Genomic DNA, 22,865 nt, shown 5'->3' with positions numbered 1-22,865 from the left:
GATATCATCAAAGAGAACGTAGGCCCCTTGGACGCTGGGTGATTCACCGGTAGAAGACAATGAAATTCTCGAATGGATGTCCCAATCGAAACCGCGCTTCGGTACGTCCATAGACGCGCAGGGGTTAGAATGCAATCCTTCCGACACAACCGTGAGCATTACAAGGACTCCTCAGTTCAGAAAGTACCGACCAGGACGCTGCCGCCAACTCTTTCGCTATTTGCTCAGACTGATCCCGGCCCATCCAACTACGACCCACCAACACCAGTTCACGTTTGTGTGGGCAGCCGACTAAGCCAAAAGGAATTTTCCTTCGTCGAAATGGGCGACAAGCTAAAGTGTCTTCATGAGTCATGACCATATTCATCTTTGGACGAGGATGAGAGGTCGTTTGTGGCAATCCCTGTTCCTCATGTCCTTTTGACATCCCGGATACTCCCGCATCAAATTCAAAGATTTGTTTGATGGAATTTGAAGTGGGTAAAATTTGGGTTCATCTGAACTTGCACAAAAAGAATATACCCCCCTGGCTTCTAGTATTGATGATTGATTATCATTTAACCATAGTGCATCAATGGTTATTTGGCCGTTGCCACAGAGGTTGAAATGGAATAGTAGCATCAAATCTTTCAATTTACGATCTCTTCGACGTTTATCATTTTTCAGTACATCAAAAAGGACTTTAAAAGCTGAACCTCAAAGCTGGTAGCGCTGCGCAGAGTACGATTTTGAGGTTGGCAAGTCATAACTTTCAAAGTCCTTCGGAATGGGGTAGGAAGACTGTTCAGGGTGGAGAGGTTAGTTCAGGAGTCGGTATTGTCTCTACTGATTCGAGTTCTTTGAGGAGATGAGTGATTCGCTGTCGCATGGCGTCAGGCACTCAGCAAAGAATGATATTGACCATTTTCCTATGAGCTTCCCTTACACCTACTCCTTCCTCTCTTTCCCCTCTCTGCCCAAGAATATTCTCGCGTGACTATCGGCAGTCACTCTGATATTCCAGGAGCACCTTTGCCGCTAAGATTTCAGAAATTTCAACGAAGAATATGTTGGGGCCCGTCGAGCCCAAGACTGAGAACAGAAGTGACGGTGAAATATTAAGCAATTAAACACGGTGTGATTATACTTAATACATTTACTTGAATAAACTATAAATGGACGAGCCTTCGAAATTAAAGCTTGAAGACATTTTAATGTGATGTGGGTTTTAGTGATGATGTGGGTGAAACTCATTTTCCAATATTTCAGACACCAAAACAAAATTCATGCTTCACTCAGCAAATAATAATAATTTTGTCCGATAGCGATGTTTTGAAATGAGGTTTTGTGCGATTGACGATATAAAATGGGGATGCGCTCATTTGAATTGGAATAATCTTGATCTACGTTATCTTTATTAGTGAACGTTGTGACCTCTTCCAAATAAAGTAGGACTTCGAACTTTTTTTTTTGGTATTCCTATGCAATCGATTGAGATTTCCCCTCTTTATTAGTTTATCGTAGGGTAATATATCTGGGTATTAAAAAGGATGCTCAATTCTTGACTTTTCAAACCATTGGTGCTAGAGGCACTCAGTAACTACTCAATCGGGTAAAAAAGCGGTGGAGGACGATTAATCATAGTCCTTATTGTAAAGGATGATGTCCCTTAGGGTTTTATTTTTCATTGGTGAGTAGCAAGTTTCGCAGTGTTAATGTTGAATTCTATCTAACATTTGTTTGGTGGTGGGTCTATTATAATTCTCACTGAATTCCTCTTGTTGACAAACTAATCTATTTCTGTAAGTACGCATTTTGTATGCACTAATTGCGTATCACGTGCTGAAGAAGAGCAAGTGATAAAACATTCGCTCATCGATCAAGATTCGTTGTCTCATAAAGGTCTAACAGCAAGATATAATTTAATAATAATATAATAAGAGTCTAATTTTACAAGATATAACATATGAATATCTATTTGCTTGCTTGGGCTATTCTTCGCTTGATGTCGGTCGAGCTTCTTCCATCCCAAGTTATACTGCTGCCCAAGTACATGTCTGTGAATAAGAGCATGCTTGTAAAGCACGGTGTAGCTCACAACCATGTGATTTTGTGGATTTTCATGTATTCTAAAAGCACTATCATTCTAAGAATTATTCTTAAAAAACGGTTTCTAATGAGAATATATAAAACGTGAATTATTTATAGTTAGCTCATAAGTGACCACTAATAATTGTCGTGTCGATTATTGTGGATGAATTTCGACGAATGTAGTAGACATTTAGTAGGCAGTGTGTTACGTATGATGCAATCAGTAGTTTATAAGAGCCATATTTTTTATTTATTTTAGCCTAAGAAAAAATCGCCAATGTAATTGATCAATCTCTTTTTATTATGTGTGGTAGGGGTTTACCTGAAAGTACAGCAATCTGTGAAATCAGATCCAATATTCACCAACCAAACGGCGTTCAATGAAGAGGCTTGTAAACATTCGTCGTCTGTAAGTATAAACGGCAAAGATAAACATGGAGAAACTGGTTCAATCTAGAATGATGAGTTGATCGATTAGTGTTCAATATTTTTGTCTTTTCTTTGATGAGGTTCCATCACTCACCAGACGTCTATGCGTATCATGCTATAATAACTATTATTTCTATTTTTGCTCTTTTTTACCTCCATTTCTAATCCATACGTGATTTTAGCCTTAGTGAGGTATGCCTTAGGTTGAGGGACAGGGTTTCAGCTCCGATCAGAGTTCATGTACGAAAAATTACGTTCTTAAAGCGTGGTGTCCTTTACTTTGGTGAATTTTGTTGCCAATGTGTTGTACATACTTCACTCGTCTTTTCACCGGGTCCATTAATCCAGTCACTAAAGGTCATTCGAAGGATCTGAAAATTTGATGATATTTTTCGTACATAGCAAAAGGTTTATTTCGCGATTAGTACTAAAAATATCTCAGGAATGGTAATATTTTATTTATATATGTATATATATATTATATATAAAAAAACCATAAACACAGTAATCAACCCGAAGGTCGGTTTGGTAGGTGATGGCAGAGTTCCCCCAGTACTAAGCCCGACGGCGTGAGGAATTCACACACCAGGGTAGGGGGGCCAGTTCCTTTCCCTGTGCCGGTTATGGTTTCCCAGAAAGATCTGATACCTGAAAAATCACATAGCTTGGGTGGAGCTGCAAGTGCTCAGAGACTTGGCTGGGAATCGAATCCGGACCCTCCGGTCAGTAGTCCAACGCTCTACCCCATGCACTACCGCGACCCACTATTTATTAAATATATCTATATATTATATAAAATATATTATATATACACACACATATATGCACACAAACTAACCTTTACTAGCTATTGGATCAGCATTTGAGGAAATCAGGGAACTTTATTAGGACTCGGACTAAGCTCATTGATATAGTATCTCTATGCACACTCACATCATTTGATTGAAAGTGAAGAAGCGAGTGGGTTATTTAATCGACGAGTGACCACGAGAGAAAATGAAAGCGCGAGCACTGCCAGACAAATCGTGACGATTGAAAAGTCATCTTGAATCATTTGGAGTCATGAGAGACCATGGCTGACTTTCGGAGGGACGGTTAAAAGTTACTTAAATTACTCTTTGCAGGTGGCGAAGGAAGATTTGAAGAAATGCATCTGGAATCATTTCATTCTGGTCAACGTCACTCAGGAAATGTATAATGAAAGCCGCTGTCCCATCTGCACACATATGTGCAGGTGAGTTGATGCTTGAAAGGAAGCTCGTGAGATTGGTTGTAGGTACAAGAACAGTCAAAAATTGATTTTAAAACATTCATAATTTTTCCAGAAATTCGCAGTCTTTTTTGGAATGCATATATAGAGTTGTGGATGAAAATATTCCTTGCAACAGGCAGACGAGAGAAATGGGCAGAAAATTTATCCATGGCATTTTCGAGGCGACAGAGGCCTTCTTTTGCCAAGATGACGGCGATAAATTAAATAGTAAATTTCCAAATCATTAGTGAGAGCGCATGATGAGTATATAGCTAATAAGAATTTTAAGTTTTGGTATTATTTACTTTTGATCAGGTTGGCATAATTTTAGAATACTTGACCGAAGAATTTTTTTTTTATAGCGATCGAGAATGGTGATAATTGGCGCTGCATTGACTCGAAGGAGGGCAATTGCAGTTTTAACTTATTGACTGAGGATGTGGATCGAGAAAACGAGATAGAAACTGAAGAGAGTATTTCCTCGGGATCGGACGGAAATCCTAAAGAAGTAGCTTGCCGGTATGTATGCTATTCGGTTCACATGAACTAAATCTCATGCAGTGTCCGTTATCTCCACCTTAGGCTTTCCCTTCATCAATTTATAAATTTATCTATAAATATCAATTTATAATGCTAAATAACCCGTAAAGGATGATTATTATTGGCATTATAATGTTGAAGGTAGGTTTTGGATGGTCAAATACTACACGGCGATAGGTAGTTTTAAAAACAAAATCCTCAATACCAGAGACATTCGATACCCCAGGAGCTGCCGATGGCATTGCAAGTAGTGAGAGTGGAAAATGTGACGGAAGGTTTTATAGTTAGACGGTGTAATTTGGTGATAATGAAAGAATTTTTGCTTGAACATTTACCTGTTTCATGTGGCACAAGCGCTATCAGGAGCTACGTCCAGACCTAAAAATGTCCATGTGTTGACTTGGTCTCGCGTCTCATTTCTATGCGGCATTTAATTACTTTGCATATTAGAATGTAAACAATGTGTATTCAAAAATGTCGATGTAAATAACAGTAAGTAAATTTTTTTTTCAATTTTTACGTTCTGGAAAGTAAAACTAATTTAAGTTTTATATTTAGCCTTGCGCTGAAGAACAAAATTAAGTTGGTGGAATGTTTCAGTCCCTACATGTCTGGAGAAAATAATGGTTCCGTAACCGTTGTTATTAACTTATTTTATTATTATTTAAGGGATAATAATAATTTAAGAAAGTTTTTACGAGTAGGTAAGGGTTGATCTGAGAAAAAATATTGGATTGGATCTAGTAAGGCAAGAGATAACATTTTTAGACAGCTTTTCATCGATAAAGGTAGATTTGCAATTTCATTTTTGAGCATGCGTATAACGACAAGTTTACAACGTATTTTATAAATTTAAATCAAAGTGTGGGTTCATCTGATTGAAATAATTGTTTGTTTGTGTTTTATTTGAGGGTTTAAATAGGGCGCATCCTTCAAAATATGGAATTGAATGATGAGAGATCAATAAATTCGTAGGTCAATATATTCAGTTTTGTTCACATCTTGAAGCGATCTTCGAAGAATGTTTGAAGTACTCATCAGGCAGTCGTATATAATTAGAGGGCGTTCACATTATAGTGAAACATTGGTCATTATGTAAGAATCTAATGAGATTATTCTAAACAATTTTGGCGTAAACATCTTTTAATTAGAACGAGAATCGAAGTCATCATACCTTTCTGTGAAAAAACATATATTCACATAGTTCAAATACGTGGGGGTATCGTTTTTAAGTAATTATTACTAAGAGATAACCAAGATATCTGGATGAAATTGATTCGGTACATTAATTGAATATTATGTACATAATTTTGATTTGTATTGTTTTAGGAAGCTTAGATTGAAGTAACTCGCAGTATGGAGCAGATAGAGGCTCGTAGCGTGATTAATTTCCTTCATATAGTATGTAAGGTTACAGTGCCCGGCAAATACACGATGAAACGATGGTTGTTTATGGAAATGATAGCCCGTCGTATGACACAGATGTTGGAAAAGGAATTTTCAAACTGGTCACATGTCCCTCTCAGACGATCCAAGAAGTAGAAGTCCATCACTCACGGCCGATGCTGCCACAGCGAAGAAAGTGGGCTTCATCCTATTAGGCCGAAGAACCACCACCCAAACGATCATGAAGGAGACTGATCTTAGCTACGGCCGTGTGTGCAAAATTATTCACGGATAACTGCACATGTCAAAGATATCAGCACTGTGGGTTCCACGACTACTGACTCCTTTTCAGAAGCCAACACGGTGCAACCTCTCAAGGGAGATGTTGAATCTTTTGGAGAAAGACTAAGAGGATTTTTTGATCGCCTGGCAACAATGGATGAATCTTGGATCTATACAATCTTGTATCTCGTACGTATATGTATGATCTAGTGACCAAGGAGACGATCAAGGAGTGGAATCACAACGACGCAATTCCCCAAGAAGGCTGCGGTGCAGAAGTCTGCAGTGAAAGTCATGCTGTCTGTTTTACGGGACTGTCGTGGAGTCATCCCAACAGACCACCTGAAGAAGCGCCAGACCATCACTGGTGCCTCGTATTACAGCACACTGCTGAACGAATTGCGGGTTGCTCTGAAAAGGAAACGGCACGGTATGCTCACCAAGGCATCCGTCTTCTTGCCGACGACGCACCCGCTCACTCATCTAGAGGTGCGACTGAGGAATCAAAGCGATGTGCTTCTGATTTTTAACCACATCCACTCTATTCTCCCAAACTCGCCTCCAGCGGCTTTTTCTAATTCCCATAACTTAAAAAATCATTACGGGGTCGAGATTTGACAACATAAATGCTGTCATTCAAGAAGTGAAACAATGGTGTTAGACGCAATCTAATGATTCTACAATGACGGCCTTCGAAAGGTGAAGAAACGCTGGGTGAAATGAATTATTCTGGTTTGGTGACTATGTAGAGAAGTTTTAAGAATAACAAAAAAATTAAGTTTCTATTTCGATTATTTTTTAATTATTATTAAAAGTTTAAGTTACCCCCTTGTTTATATATATATATATATATATATATATATATATATATATATATATATATACTATATATATATATATAAACACAGATGTAAATTTTTAGAATATAGAGACACAAAGAGAGGACACTCACAATTTGTTATTTGACGTTTCGACAGCTCGGCTGTCGTCTTCAGAACCTTTCTGAAGACGACAGCCGAGCTGTCGAAACGTCAAATAACAAATTGTGAGTGTCCTCTCTTTGTGTCTCAATATTCTAAAAATCTACATATGTGTTTTTATACATTTGTGCGTCGCCGAAGAGCGTTCCATTTCGAAGATATTTATATATATATATAATATATATATGTGTATATATATATATTATATATATATATACATATATATATATATATATATATATATATATATATATATATATATATATATATATATATATTCGTTTAGGTAAATTAATCTCCTAAAAATTTAGTTGGTCATTGCTCTAATTGCAGCACATGTGAAGGCCTTATTTAGTGAAAAATCTGTAAAATTTCAACATTTTCAGCGAATGAAATTTTTTTTCCTATTCCGAGACTGAGCATTTAGATTGTTGCATAAGGATATGGAAGAGGGGGGATCTTTAGACTTTTCTTTGCCATCTGCGTGCAGTCAAAATAACTAAAAGTCATTCTTTCTAATGCCCTTCTTGGTCTCTTATGAATTTGTTTCATTAGGACATTTCATTAGGATAACCACCTAAGCATTGGGCAAAAGGTCATTTCCATGGACACAGGTTATAAAGACTTCATTTTCAGTCTATAATAAACTCAACTGCTTCAGGCTTCACTTCGTGAAATGTTTGAATACGTACTCGTATACTGGAACATAGATAAAGGAGTACCGGAAATTTGGGTTTGGATTTGGTGGCACCGAAATGTAGTCCTGGGAACATAGCAAGATGATAACAGTGGAACTGAGATCCAAGTGTAAAAAACAACGGCATGAACATAGAACTAACTATTAGACTTATAAATTGCAATAATCGCTTTAATCATATCTCTTACTTTTGTAGACAATTAATATACGGACTTTCCTGCACGTCGAAGAAAGCTGAATTGTGCAACGAAGATATGGCAGACGTTTTACGCTCCTTCGTGGTTTACATGAAGAAGTCGTCTCCCTGCTCCATTTTTTATGCTGATCAATAGGAATTAAGAAAGACTTAGACGCCATTGGAAGAATCAATACACTCTCCGGATTTGGACTATTTACGCTTGAATAAAAATTGCAGCGGAGCATAACTTAGCACATTTGACTTATACTTACTTGATATACTAGTATATCCAAACGCTTAATACCATTCAGTTCATGAAGCATGCTGAAATTTTATAAAAAAATTAATTTATAACAAAATGTATTAAAGGTTAAATAAATATTTTTAAAAGAACTATGTTTGATTTTCAAAAATCTACTGGATCTTTTATTTTATTTTACTATTTGAAAAATTCTACAAAATTATGTTTATTAGATAGCTTAGAAAATAATGTAGAGATTACTGTCCTAGTAGGAGAATTAAAAGAATGTCTATTGGATTTTTTACGTAAATACACCAAAAAATTAACACAAGACATAAAATGCACACATGAATGGGGGGCAGATAGAAAAGCTAATTCAATGGGGATGAACCTAGGCAATGTAACGCGCGGAAATCAAGTGCCTATTCCTCTCCCAATGCCTCTCTTAGAGAGTATTCTGGGAAGGAGTTAGATTCATATTTCAATATGAAAGAATAGTATTTAGAAGCTTCAACATAGATTTATAAAGGAGAACTACCATTTCCTAATGTTGAAAGATCAGTTATAGACCTCAGTCTCCCCACTCCTCTCCCCCTCGGACACGGAAAAGGAGGGGAAGAGTCGGTCAAATTGAAATGTGTCATTATTTGTTGGTGATTTCTCTTTTTGAATTATGACCAAGAATGGAGCCAAGGAGGAACGAATGCTGTCATTTTTAGTGGTCCATCTCTTATTTTATCACTATTTATCTATGTATTGTGAGGTTTGAGTTATTAAGTCGATGAACAAGTTAATATATTACGTTTCATACTCTCAAAACAGGCTAACTCAATTAATGAATAAACGAGTTTGCAAAGACATTAGATGTTATAGAACTTGCGTGACGCGTCATGAATTAACCCAGAATTTTATTCGAGTGTCAAATCAGTTTTCTGTCTCGCAAAACGTTCGATTTGGCGTCTGGTGAAGTAGACTGTGATGCCTCCGTCACTTTTTCGGCAATTAATGTTAACCACTACTTCAGGAAAGAAGAAACGTGTGCCATTGCAGTTGTCAGAACATTATTAGAAAGAACTGAGGAGAGTATATCCAGTTTATTCTTAGTAGCTTAGTAGCTTTCGAGAATGCTTGGAAAGACGTGGAAAAAAAGAGTGTTAACTAGTGAAAATATTGCAATGTGGACAGGGAGTATTCCTACGCATTCTAAGGGGAGGGCCAGAGTTTAGGCCGTTATGAATATTTAATAAATATCTTTTCGTTGTGCACTTTACACATTTCAAACGTGAACACGGGATTATATTTTAAAACACAGAATTATGAATAAATCCGCAAAAATATCAATATGAGCTTTTTTGATATACTCATTAACTATTATCATATTTTCATGCAATTGATGTTGAATTTTAAATCTTCATTTTCCTTCTATTTACACGTATGTCATTCAGGTTCAAAAATAAGCACACTGAGATCACCTACGGTTAACTTGATGCGATGGGCGTCATAAGTATATATACCTATGAGGAATAACTACCTATTAGAATTGCTAAAAATTGGTTTAAAAGGGCCATACAGGATGTAAATTCAGTTTCCAAATTATCACATGTTAAAATTCAATGCTGCCAATTGAAATGAGGTGTTGTTTTCAGTATGACGAAGACGACTGAAGCGATTTGCGAAGTTTTTAGGCGTGATAGACGAGAACGCAGGTCCTCTCTAACTTTGCCCACTTCCTATTTTGAGTTATTCATCTCCGTGAACCCAGTAAGAATGGTTTCCAAGGGCGATTGGCAATTCCAAAATGCGACAGTACCTACGTTCACGGGCCGCTTTAAAAAATCTATTTGGCACTTCAGTCAAAACCGAATCAGGGGCTCATCAATGGGACAAATTATGACTATGTTTTGTGCTGGTGTGGCACACTTCAAACGGTAACATCATCGTCGGTGTAAATTCTCTGAAATAAAATTCAGAAGCCGAATACAAACTCTATATGAACAAGAGCAGCGCAGCATCCATTAATGAATGTGATAGTTCGGTGCCAGTCTGACCTTGCAGCCATCTAGTTTCCGTTTAAAATACCCTTAATACCATCAAATGAGAACGTCTTCATATCATCAAATAAGATTTAATTTAGTCCGTTATCTTAAAGTGATAATAACGTCCCGTTCGAAGGGTTATAAACTGCGAGACTGGAAATGGAGGGTTTTAGTAGATATTTGGGCATATTATTTCTGAAAGTTTAGCATTCTCTGCTTTCCTGGATTTACCCTACAAAAAATCAAGAAAATAAAACACATATCCGCACCGTTTAGATTTGTGTGAATTTATAAAAGCTATTTACTTGCTAGGCTATTTGTACTTAGGTGCGACTTTGAGCTCAACCACATTTAAGCCCCACGACGTTTCCTCCCTTGAGAATTTTCAATTTCATAAATTTCAGATCCTTACATTTCCGTGATTTTATCGCGCGACTATTGATCAATTGACTGCCAATAACCAAAGGGACGATAGTTATTAAATATTGTACCAGTGTCAACTGGAAACATTTTACACGTACTAAAAAGACAACTTTGAATGTTTTGCAAAAGTGATTAATTTCCGCCAAGGTATTCACACGCAGTCATAGATAAAACGTATAAACATTCGAGAATATTTTTATGTGATTTAATAGTGTAACACATAAAAGGAAGTAGTGCAAAAGGCTGTAATTAATAAGAACATATTAACCTTGGATCAAGAATTTGCACGTTGGAGAATCCTAATTGCTTTTTCAAATATTTTGTGTACCCGAGTATCCTACTGCATAAATAAGAAAAACCATAGACTAAGTAATCAACCCGAAGGTCGGTTTGGTGGGCGATAGGTTCACACAGTACTAAGCCCAACGGCGTGTTAAATTTACATATCAGGGTAGGGGGGCAGTGCCTTTCCCTGTGCCGGTTATGGTTTCGCTGGTGCTCGAAAAATCATACAGGTTGGGTGGATCCCACAAAGGCTTGCCCGGGAGTACAACCCGCACCCTCCGCGACCTAGTCCAACGCTTTACCCCTAGATTACCGTGACCCAGAATTAAATAAATTAAAGAAGAATGTGTACTTAAAATGAGCATGATTCATACGATTCTTAAGAAAATTTCAAAACATTATTAAAAAAGAGGGGATATATTAATTTTTCAAAGAAATGCTGCTTTTATTACCTTATGTATTCTGTGCCATGGGGCTTAGAATCAGGCCTACCTGTAAAGCTAGCCTTTGGGTGAATTATTTCGGAGAAACTGTCCAGAATTGCCACCCCTTTAAAGAAAGTTGTGATGCGATTCGGAATGACCATAGAATATGTTGATCTCCTTTGGAATGAAATATTTCCTACGCATCAGAAAGACACGTTATCAGAACTAGTCGTCACTCTGACCTCTTCGATTAACATAGGATCTGGTCCTTGGCCTCACTGTTCCCATGGCTCGGATATTTTTTCCTTTCTTTTTGTAACTCTATGACCATAGCGTCATCTGTGATTGGAATAAAATATTACTTTATCGAAAGCGCTCAAAAAACTCGGCATATGTCACAGACGCGAGGTGCCTGCATAACCGGATATTTCCAAAAGGACGAATAACCGTGGCTCTTAATTGTGACGAATAATGTCATTTCGGATTTTACTTTTTGCTGGTGAGTAGATCTTGACACATTTGTACTGTAGAGTTTTATCATAGATTACTCGGTTGTTTCACTATATATTAGGATAGTTGTTAAATTCTCGCTGCTAAAAATGTCACTTTTTATGACCATAGGAATGTACTCTTTTCATGAAGTAATAATCAGTCAAATGCATTGGGAAAACCATTTGGAATCCTATGAGTTTTACAATCGGAAAATTTCCGGGCCATTATGCCCCAACTATAAATGTGGGTATGGTTCCATAATATCAAACATTTAAAAGGGGTAATCGCTCTTTCGGAGGAAAACTGTCCCTCTAAATGAAGGATGATAGAGGGATCGTGTAACCAAGAAAACTTTTAGTTCTGTGGAGCGTGATTGGCTAATATTAGTGAATGTATTTACCGATTTAAGCGTGAAGCATAGCGAAAAAAAGTGGGTCGCTGTAGCCCAGGGGTTGAGCGTTGGGCTACTGACCGGGGAGCCCGGGCTCGGTTCTCGGGCAAGCCTCTCTGGGCACCTGCAGCTCCACCCAAGTTATGTGATTTTTTGGGTACCAGATCTTCCTGGGAAACCATAACAGGCGAAGGGAAAGGAACTGGCCCCCCTACCCTGATGTGTGAATTTCACACGCCGTCGGGCTTAGTACTGTGTGAACCTATCGCCTACCAAACCGACCTTCGGGTTGATTACTGTGTTTTTTAGAGCGAAAAACCGTAGTTATACTCTCCCGCCAATTTATGTGAAAATGATTATTTCGATAATCGTAGTTCAATCTAGGATTATGTCTTGCACGAGGGCTGGCATTTGAGACTATGCACTGGTTTATAGTTATTTTTTTTTCAAAAATCGTATGCGATGGGTAATTTGATCGATGATAATTAATCAGCCGAGTAAGTTTAAATAATCCTGTCGTGTATTGCACATCGAATTGTACATCACCAATTTCATTATTTTTTCGTTGAGTCAATACCTATGGAAAAGTCTTGGCATAAAGGTGTGGTTTATGATGTTGCGGTCAATAAGCTCTCTCAAAATACTAATAGGTTCTCATGCCGATGTTAACAATTATGGTTCGTATGATATCTAAAATAACAAAGTTTGTCCAATGGTAATTAAAATAATGAGTATAGTTTCATCAACTTATCATCTTATCTCAGGTCAACATGCATCTAAAATCCTACCATGTTTTTTTATACGCTCTCTTCTTACGCGTGGTAACTATCATCTATCGCTGAATTCATCGGCTGACTTGATTACTAATAACTTCCATTACAAAGTACGGCGGCCTTTATCACACCAAGATGTTCCCAGTCAAAGTACAACTGGTATTTAATTCCTTAGGGCAAATTATTTTTCCGAGATGCCCGCTGTAGTAATTCAAATTTCTTTTTATATTTTGTGGTAGCGATTTACCTGACAGTCCAACAGTTGGTGCTCTCGGATCCAATACCCCGTAACCAAGTGACGTTTGACGAAGATGAATGCAAAAATGTGACAGAAGTAAGTACCGTCATCCAATGTTGGAGAGTTAGTAACACTATCTTGTTCAAGTCATTATTATAAAATAAGCAATTACAGAATATGTTTGTGTTTGCCCAGTCCCAATTAGAGTCGTAATCTCAAAGAGGGAATTTCTGTGTTTTCATACCTTTAGAGTAATTGAATTAAGGACATCTCCGGAAATCTCAAGAACGTTAGCCTTTCTTTTATCAACCGGGAGAAGTACAGTAGCCTTAGTGAAATAAATACGAAGGACGAATAGTTACAGCCGTAATTTAGGCAATGATATTCTCTCTTTGGAGGATTTTTGGTAGTGAAAGTCTTTCATTTGTAACTCTGTATAGCAATTTTTCCATTATAATATGGGAATAAGCAATTCCCTTTTTTCATAGTTCTTATGTGAAGTTACTCCGAAAAGTTATGAATCTCCTTTTATGTTATCTATTTCTCTAATAAAAGGCATGTTGTCATTCTAAGTTTGTATTTATTATGTCCAGAGGTCCCAGGTATGACCCTCTTAGGCTATTTACTTGTTGTGTCTGCTCCAGTAGTGTCTTTCTATGAGCAGTCATTTTGATTTGAAATGGAAATACTGAGATACTGTGATAAAATAGTCGAATTGAAAGGTTTCTATATTTATTTTTCTCGTGCCTCGTAAATTCAAGGTTTTAAAACAATGAAAATACTCTCTCAGCGGTTTAAATATTTCAGTTCAAGCTGAGAGCATCACTGTAAATTAACTTTATTTTCCCAATTGAAACTAGAGTTCAATTCTTTGCTTGAAATCCGCTTTACTTTTAGCAGAAGCGTAAGTTTTGAGTTTTCGTTCGCGAAATATGCAAGAATTGGGGACATCCACTACGTTCAACATCATTTCGCGGAATCAATTATGAAGTGTTACTTCCCCATAAATAATTTAGCGAGTGTCTCATTAAGAGGAACTAACTCTATCGAAAATTGGCCTTTGATGGCAATTCTATCCTTCGAGTCAATTCCTGTATCGCATTCATTATCAGTAAAATATGATGAAAGATCAAATGACCTTGTGTCGAAGGTGACACGCCTCTCTGCCCGAGAACAATTATATTTATCGCAATGTTTCCTACGCAGGGTTGGAAGAAAAAAAGCCAAATATTCGTGCAAAGAAAATCGGTCTGTGATGTTTTGTACAGATTATTTCATTCATTAGTCTATAGTTGAACTTTACAGTGCCGTCCATACGAAGGTTAGACGATATTGAAAAGAGTAAAACTATTAGATTGGTAACAAAAATAGTTGAGTTTTGATTGAGATCGCAGCATTTACATGATCTAAAAGAGACCGAACGTGATCTTTGGATGGATCATTAATGTGAAGCTGTTTCTTCGCAGGAAGCAAAGAAGAATTACAATGCATGCGTGTCGTCGCATTTTCTTCAAGAAAATGAGACTCGGATAATGTACACTGAACATCGATGCCCTCATTGCGCACATGTATGCAGGTGAGTTGACATTTAAAATGCAAAAGAAACGAAGTAATTTATCACAATCCGCCACATCCGTAGAATATCATCCAAATCTAATTTCTAAACCTACCTAATAAGTGAATAATTTTCGGGAAAACAGAAATTTCCCATTTATATTCTCACTCGATAACTATTATCATAAGTCACCTACCGATCAGTGAATACTATGCATAAACCCGGATCATAGGAAACAATATAAAGTTTACAACTAAGCACATTGAATAAAAAAACAAATATTTCCACCCTGATAAATTAGTCTGTATGTTTATTCTTGTTATCTGCCTTAATTTCATTTAAAAAATCCGTTTCTTCCCTCACCAAAATGTCGTAAATAGCATATTCGTGTTTCGTAATTTTTTCAACCCTCTGTAAGAATTTTTAAGAGATCTCTCCATCCCTATATAATGTAGCAGTCAACGTGATCAGTAATGTATTGATCAGCAATCTTTTCTAGGAAAATGACGTAGTGCTTTTAGAATTTCACCACCAATATCTGCTAATCTCTTCAACTACTTAAACATTTGCACTGGAAATAGTACGAGTAATAAGTAATAATAGTATTACATGAGCGTGAATTACAATCTTTATAGGGCCGTCAGAATAGGTGCAGTGATGTGCCACCAACTCTTCGAAACTCTTTTAAGAGGTTGATATTTGAATAAATATTGTTGAAACCAATGGTGAACGAGTATGTTCCGAAATTATTCTTTAGTTCTCAATGATAATTAATATTTATTCAAAATAAGCAGTACCTGAAATAATACAATAATAAGCCTTACGTATTATTCCTCCTGGAACCGCTTCTGTGAGACAACATAATACTCCATCCCCTTAAGTTCATCGTTGTACCTTGCCAAAGAGTTACAATAACTGGTGAGAGCATCAGGAAAAATATGATAGGTAGTAAAGGAGAATCAATTTAAAGTGCCTGGTATGGGGGAGGAAAAACCTTGTGGGGAGATATCAATGGAGGATGGGAAGATGGATGAATAGCTTTTTGATTAGTAATTGAATTTTTAAGAATCTGATATAGGAGAGAATTCCATCTAAGTTATTTATTCTGTACTTTATCTTCCTCGTGAGTTCCTAGGTCAATTCCTTACGTATAAATGCCAAATTCTGTTGAACATGTAAGCAAAAGTTGGTAGTCATTTAGTAACAATTTCGCCTCGAATTGAAGCCAAGTGTACTGCTCACAGTCATTCTCTCTCTATATTTTATTTTCCCTCATTCTCAAGAATACACTCACACAAATATATGTCATACATTTAGTCAAAAGCTGGAAAGAGACGTAGAGATACAAAAGATATTTATTGTTTACGCAAATTGATGCTATATTTTCACCAACTTGTATGTAATTATGCATATTCTATGATAATAATTGAATATGGGTGAGTAATTTTTTACATTTTTATAGTGTTTTGAATGAATTGAAAATGCCCTCTGGAGATCTTTCGCAATATACAGTTATGATTTCAATTCATGCTTAGGAATACTCTTTCATATATGGTTTGCATCTGGGGAATATTTTGTGTAGGTGAATATGAATATTTATCAGAACACATTATTTGAATAAACTTTAGGTTTTTCAGAATATTAAAAAGGTGATATTACCATTACTGTTGAATCTGTGTTGAAAATGGATGAAATTATACTATTCCATCTGTTATTGAGAACGTAATTTTGAGTGTATTCATTTCGACACATTTAAAAACAGAAAACAACGTAATTTTTTAAGGGAATGCATTTTTTATTTAATATGTTTATTTTGTTTCAGCCAAGCAGAGTCAGTTTTGAAATGTTCATATGACATTATCGATACACTGCATTCTAGCTATTCATGCGGTGAGAATGTACAAGTTGCAGGAAAAGAATTTTTCCGTGGGATTTTAGAAGCTACAACTTCATTCGTCTGCGAAGATGGTGGCGACAAATTGTCAAGTAAGTTTAACAAAATGCTATCGAAAGGAAATGATTAATGACGACGAAGATTGCATTTCATTCCATATATCCTTTCGAATTGGAAATTTTTTAGAATATATGTACATAAAAGCGTTATTTCGTAGCTATCATCGATGATGAAAATATAAGGTGCATCGTATCAAAGCAAGGTCGATGTCGGATTGATTTCAATCACCATGATGGGGACGGAGAAAACAAAATTGAAAGAGGGGAAAATTCTTCGGAATCCAGAGATTCTCTCCAAGAGTCTGCGTGTCGGTAAGTATGCTATGCGGTTTATATAACATTTAACTCGGATGTAGACTTTCACTTTCACGTTTACCTTCCCCTTAGCACAAACATAATGAGTTAAACTTTGGGAATCCAATTACTTTGCGCAAAAACGTATAGATGAGCGAATGCATAATGAAATTCAACTCTAATCCTAGAATAAGTAAACACACTCCTACCCCACTATTTTAAATGCCAAGATTAAATGCTCACGTTATAATTTGAAGCTTAAGAGATGTCACTGTTGTTTTAACTGAGAGACGCTTGGTAAAGGCGGATTTCATTGAAACCAAATGCTTCGCGCACGACTACGAATGCCTGTGACATTGTATGTACGGTATTTCGTCACAGCATCTTGTTCCTTTAAAAGCCCCAAAATTTCAGAGGTTAAGATGACGCCTCGGTACCGGATTTCGAGGGATCTGGGTTCGAATCCCAGTCAAGGCGAATGATTTTTACACTCTGAAATTGTTACATTGATCATACATACCTTTCTTTCAATTCATTCAAACAGCTTCCAGTTTGTCTTGACTATGGAAAATTAAGTATTTTATTTTTTAAATATTTTTCTTCCGTAATTGCACCGTCAAGCAAACATTCAGGAGCACACGTTTATTATCAAAGACATAATCAAGCACACGTCGATTTAATGATAGTTTGGTGGCAGAATATTCTGTATTCAAAAATTAAAAATTTATCGTGCGTGGTTAATTTCGTAAAAGATAGTTGTAAATCAGATAGTAGAGTACACTTTTGTAAAATATATTAAGAATGAAATAAAAATCACAAGATGCAGAGTGGCGAGTCTTGTGCTCTACAGAGCGCAGTATGAAAAAAAATGTACCTACTAATTTGTATTAGACTACATCATAAAGGTTGTAGTTGAATTTAAAATATAAATTTTCTTTTTTATAGTGCAATTATCGGCTGGTTGAGTTGTGTGTCGAAGAAGGCTGAGTTGTGCAACGAAGAAACGGCAAATGTTTTAAACTCTTTTGCTGACTACTTGAAGAAGTCATCTCCTTGCTCAAAATTTTTTTCCGAAAACTAGAAATTAATAAAACAGCAGCCCCGATCGAGATGTCCTCGATCTCTCCTCTGTCAACGCAATAATATCGGCATCATTTCCAGTTGAATGAGAATTGCTGTGGAGCAAAAATAGTTATTTTTAGCCATGTATGCCAATGTAGCTAAGAAAAATTAAAATTTAAAATGCATAGCCGTGATTATATTTAAAACTGAATAAAAATTTATTTATTTTTATTTTGAGAAGAAGAATCATTCGTCTGTCTTTAAAAATTATCTGTTAAAATGATATAGTATTTTTATCATTAATTGATCCTTAGGAAAATATTATAATTGACGTTGACCTAAAGGCAGGTTAAGATCGCATGCTGCTTTACGATTCATGCCACAGAAATTAAAACCGTATGTTCTCATTTATGTTTACTCAATATAATAATATATTCCGTAAAACTGAAGAAATATGTATGCATAAACTGAAAAGCCAATGTTTTCCGAAGAGTTCTGCGGAATTGTGACATTAAAATAAAGAAGGATTTCGGCAATTCCTGTTTGGTAGTGTCAATACAAAATAATATCTATATATATGCTCCCACGTTTTATCGCAAGCCGCAGTAAAAATGTATCGCATCTTTGTCTCTAAGAGCGAATCAATAGAAGTCTGGGGTGTCCCTTTTAACAGACGTACAAGTAGTGGATTAGTATTTTAATGAGTTTTTTATGATGTAATTTTCAACTTCTTATTTATTTGGCGGTTGTGGCGATTCACTTCCTTTATTTTTTCTCCTTTCAAGATGCCATAATATTGAGAAAAAACTGGCTAAATTTTAACAAAATTAAGCTCGCACATTTCCTTTACTAGTCGACACAAATTACTTGTGTGCACGAATTCAACACATCAGGTCGCTAATTGAAGCTATGGAAGCACTGATTCCCATGATTGTTAATGTGAAACGGACGTATAGATGGTGTTCTCCCAATTTGTGACAGTGGATGGGCGCGTATACCTTGAGAATTTTGCAGGATACATTTAACAGGCGTATTAAAAATATTTGAGTTCACTCCTCTCTAAGGAAACAGAAACTCAAATATGTCTAATCATAAGGAATGGTCGTAGACAGACGGACACTAAAGCCAACTATATAATGATAATCGGCGAAACCTAAGAGAGTAAACTCCTGGATCGCGTATTTTTGATTCACTACATGGAATGTACGCCCTGGTATGACTTTTACTGGAGGTACTTCAATCACCGGACAATATCTCGACACGTGACACCGATGAAATTTCGAAAGCTAACGGAAACGGCTCCAATTTATTTTCTGACTCGCAGATTTTTTTCCACAACAACTCACCGCACTCGCCGTGCAGAGATGACGGCAATCAAATGATCGAGTGAGGGCTCGTGGGAAGTGATCTTCGGCGAAGAATACTCCTCTGAATTATCTCCAGGCCTCCCTCTCCCCCAGCTCCACTTCCACCCTCGCCCACCCAAACGCACTGTAGGTGGGGGTCGCTGGGTATGGGGAGTGGTTGTCTTGGGGGAGGTAGATAGAGTGGAGGACAGAAAAAGAAGAAGACGTTCCTATCACTGCAGTCTCATTGTGGTAGGAGGAGGCGGAGACAACTTGGCACTAAGGCGTACATAGTTCACACGTTCAGGGTAATGGAAGCAATTACTTAATCTTTTCCACCTGCGATATTAAGGATAAAATTTGCAGGGATTGTTCAAAGAACACTAGGCACGCTAATGGGGTTTAGCTGGAGATGTCATGAGGTATTGCACGGATGGGAACACAACTAACCAGTCGAATGTAGAAACAAATGCTCAACCGATTAGTCTATATCCTTTGGCCTTCATGGTTAACTATATAATTAGAAATTGACGTGGATGTAATAAAATAGTCGTTGGATATTAGAAGATATCAACAAAATGGATATCAATTAGAGAGCCGTCAAATAAATAATGGTTATGTATTTTACATTCGATTAATTTTGCGCATAAGATTATATTTATGTTATATTACTGGTATAATGGGTAATCCATACAGGTATGTGGTACAAGTTTGATTTATTCCAGTATTGCATCTGTGGCAGCCGTCGCAATTTCAAAGCTTCAATCGGCTGCGGGAACTCGGAGGTAACACTCGACGCTCCATTGAAATTTTGTTTTTGGATGAAAAAATCATCCCCTGAGGTCTAAATAATTATACGAGAAGGCTTATGGAGTCTTTCCTTCTTTACGCCACAGACAGCAGATAGTTTACAAACTTTAAAGGGGAGAGAATCAATTTCAAAGTAAGGTGGATCCGGAATTAGAGTCACTATTCTAATGAAGTAAACATGAATAGCGCTAGTTTCGTTGTGGCAGACGATCGTCAAATAATGTTTGGAACACTATCAGACATGTTAAACATTTCATTTGGTGCCACCAACTCGACCGGAAATGAAAAATTGCACAAACCTGAAAAATTGCTCTTTCCCGAGTAGGGATTTTCGTAGTTAAGATGATGCGATAGGTAGATGAAGAGTTTCTTTATAAGGCTATCTCTGAAGTTTTCTATCACATAACATTGATTTCCCCCATTATTGAAGTTTCTTCACAATGTTCCTAGTTTACTACATAATGATAAAACGCCTTTATTGGGACAAGATAGAGACTAGATAGTCCCTTCTTCCACCTAACCTCTCGTCGTTTACATACAGGTACATAAACACGTCAACAATCATTGCATCATAGAGAGTACAAAAGGGCGTAGTGGTTATAGAAAAAAACGAGACAAAATATATTTTTAAAAATAACTGTAAATAATCAAACAAATTCTGCTCTGGGAAAACACTAGGTTAGGATGTGAAGAGATGTATACATATGTGGGAAAAGTGTAGGGATTGTGAGCTGATATCCTTAACGGGTAAATCCACAACGCGAAAACCCCCACACAGGAAGAAGGGTGTGAAAAACCTGCAAAAATAACTAGGATATAGCTAATGTGCGGATTCAATTTAAACAATAGTAGTGAAGGGATGATACATATCATAGGAAGGCAAACAAAAATGACATGTACTCATTATATTTAAAATAAAATAGAGAATAAATGCGAGATAAGAAGTATCAAATTTTAAAATTAAGAAATAAATAAAATTAAATTAAAAGATGATAAATCTATCTATACTTTAAAAAAAGAATCTCGGAAAAATTCTATATACTTATAGTGCAATATTGTGGCAATGCCAGACTCACCCAAAAGTTTCGCACTCTTCCGTTTTATATATTTGATAACTCCGGACCTACTCAGCATACGCTAACAAGAAATAGCCTGTAGAAAGCTATATGAGTGCATGCCATCCCACATTAATAAAATTAGTGAGGAAACGACAAACCAAATTATAAAATACATCAATAAACATTTACCTCATAGGTGCTCAATGCTAGTGCTGACTACCGAAACAATGCCCAAAATGACGTAATGTAAATTACTCAGGTATAATAGTGGCGATAAGGTGCAGGTGAATACCAGTGCTGAGGTGATGATAATATCTAATTATTCGCGCGCGCTATTAGGGGCCTTAGAGTGGGAAATTCTTTTACGGACTGCATGAATTCCCATTCATGACAATTCAAGTTCCATGAGACAGTCGTAGAAACAGCGTTCTCCAATCCAACATATCTTATACAAGAGACCATTATTTAGGCTGGTTCACGCGTTGTAATATAAATATCTTTAGTTTTGCCCTTATATTCTTACATTGCTTTGATTAACTTGTGAATATTTAAAGTCTATGTGTGAAGTATTTTTTACGGCGCTCTACCGTTTCATCTTAAGCAGAGGAAAACCAGTTAGACTTCACACTCAATTCACGGAATTCAATTATCACCACTTATACTCTTTCCTGTTAAAAATAGATTAAGGTAGAAGGAATTAAAAGCGTAACATGTTAAACTGGGACGGGAAAGTAATAGGGTGAAGTGCAAGTGGTGGAGGTCTTAGCGCGGGGTAGTATGGAGAATTTGCTGAGGAAGTCTGATGTGGGTGCGACATAGAGAATTGTAAAAGTTATTTTAGGAAGTATAAAGGAAAAATCCGGACACACTATTACAAAAATAAAATTACTGATTGAACCAGGAAGATTCGAAATAGATGGTGAAAATACATTGAGAATATATAGGGTCAAGATATTTTGTCAGTAAGGCTTTCAAAAAGAGCATGCATTAGATGGGACTAGTCATACTTGATTGCAAGATAGAAAGGAATTATAAGTATTGAAATCAGATATGGCCTTGCAGAAATAAAGTATTGTTGTAGAACAACTTAAGGATTGCGAAAGCGATAGAATAATGGGTTTTCATGATCAAATTGATATCATTTAAGAGGGATCAATATGGTCAAATGTTTTCGTTAGCCCAGTGTAGGCTCCCATCTCAAAAAAGGGAAAGTCAGTGATATGCGAGGGCTATAGAACAATAAGTTTGATTTCATGCGCACCAAAATTGTTACTTAGGGTCATCAATAAGAGCATGAAGAGAAGGGAAAATTATTACTTGGTGAAGAATCCGCTTGTGTTCAGGAAGGATAGAGTTAGGCATGATGCCATAGAAGGACTGGGTTCTATAATAGAACGGAATATGGAGTGTAGTCCGAATATATTTACTTTACCCGTGTATTTCTACCAAAGTTCGATTGAATCAATTGAGAATAATTTTTGAATTTATAGTCGATAATAGAAGTAAATTGGAGGGAATGGTGCTTATTTGTTTCCAGGTATTTCCAAAAATATTTTTGTGTGAAAAAACCAAGTTTATTTAGCCAGTGATCATACATTTTCATTCATAGACTCAAACTATTGAATTCAAATCCAGTCTTTTTGAAATGTGCAAAGGACTGGTTAGATGC

The 22,865-nt window shown here is 36.6% G+C and overlaps 1 protein-coding gene across 1 annotated transcript; it reads left to right on the top strand.

Annotated features, from left to right (window-relative positions):
• Positions 1 to 11,607: 11,607 nt before the first annotated feature.
• LOC139687842 (uncharacterized) lies at positions 11,608 to 18,213 on the top strand. The gene is made up of 6 exons (XM_071585158.1): positions 11,608 to 11,723; positions 13,120 to 13,214; positions 14,585 to 14,694; positions 16,496 to 16,659; positions 16,785 to 16,938; positions 17,866 to 18,213. Exons 1-6 carry the CDS (start codon positions 11,696 to 11,698, stop codon positions 17,999 to 18,001), a joined length of 687 nt encoding a protein of 228 aa, XP_071441259.1. The 5' UTR covers positions 11,608 to 11,695; the 3' UTR covers positions 18,002 to 18,213.
• The last annotated feature ends 4,652 nt before the right edge of the window (positions 18,214 to 22,865 follow it).

This window comes from Hetaerina americana, unplaced genomic scaffold (genome assembly GCF_022747635.1).
Source record: "Hetaerina americana unplaced genomic scaffold, ioHetAmer1.1.p SCAF_2, whole genome shotgun sequence".
NCBI classification, from domain to species: domain Eukaryota; kingdom Metazoa; phylum Arthropoda; class Insecta; order Odonata; family Calopterygidae; genus Hetaerina; species Hetaerina americana.
This window is presented reverse-complemented; position numbering and strand designations above follow the sequence as displayed.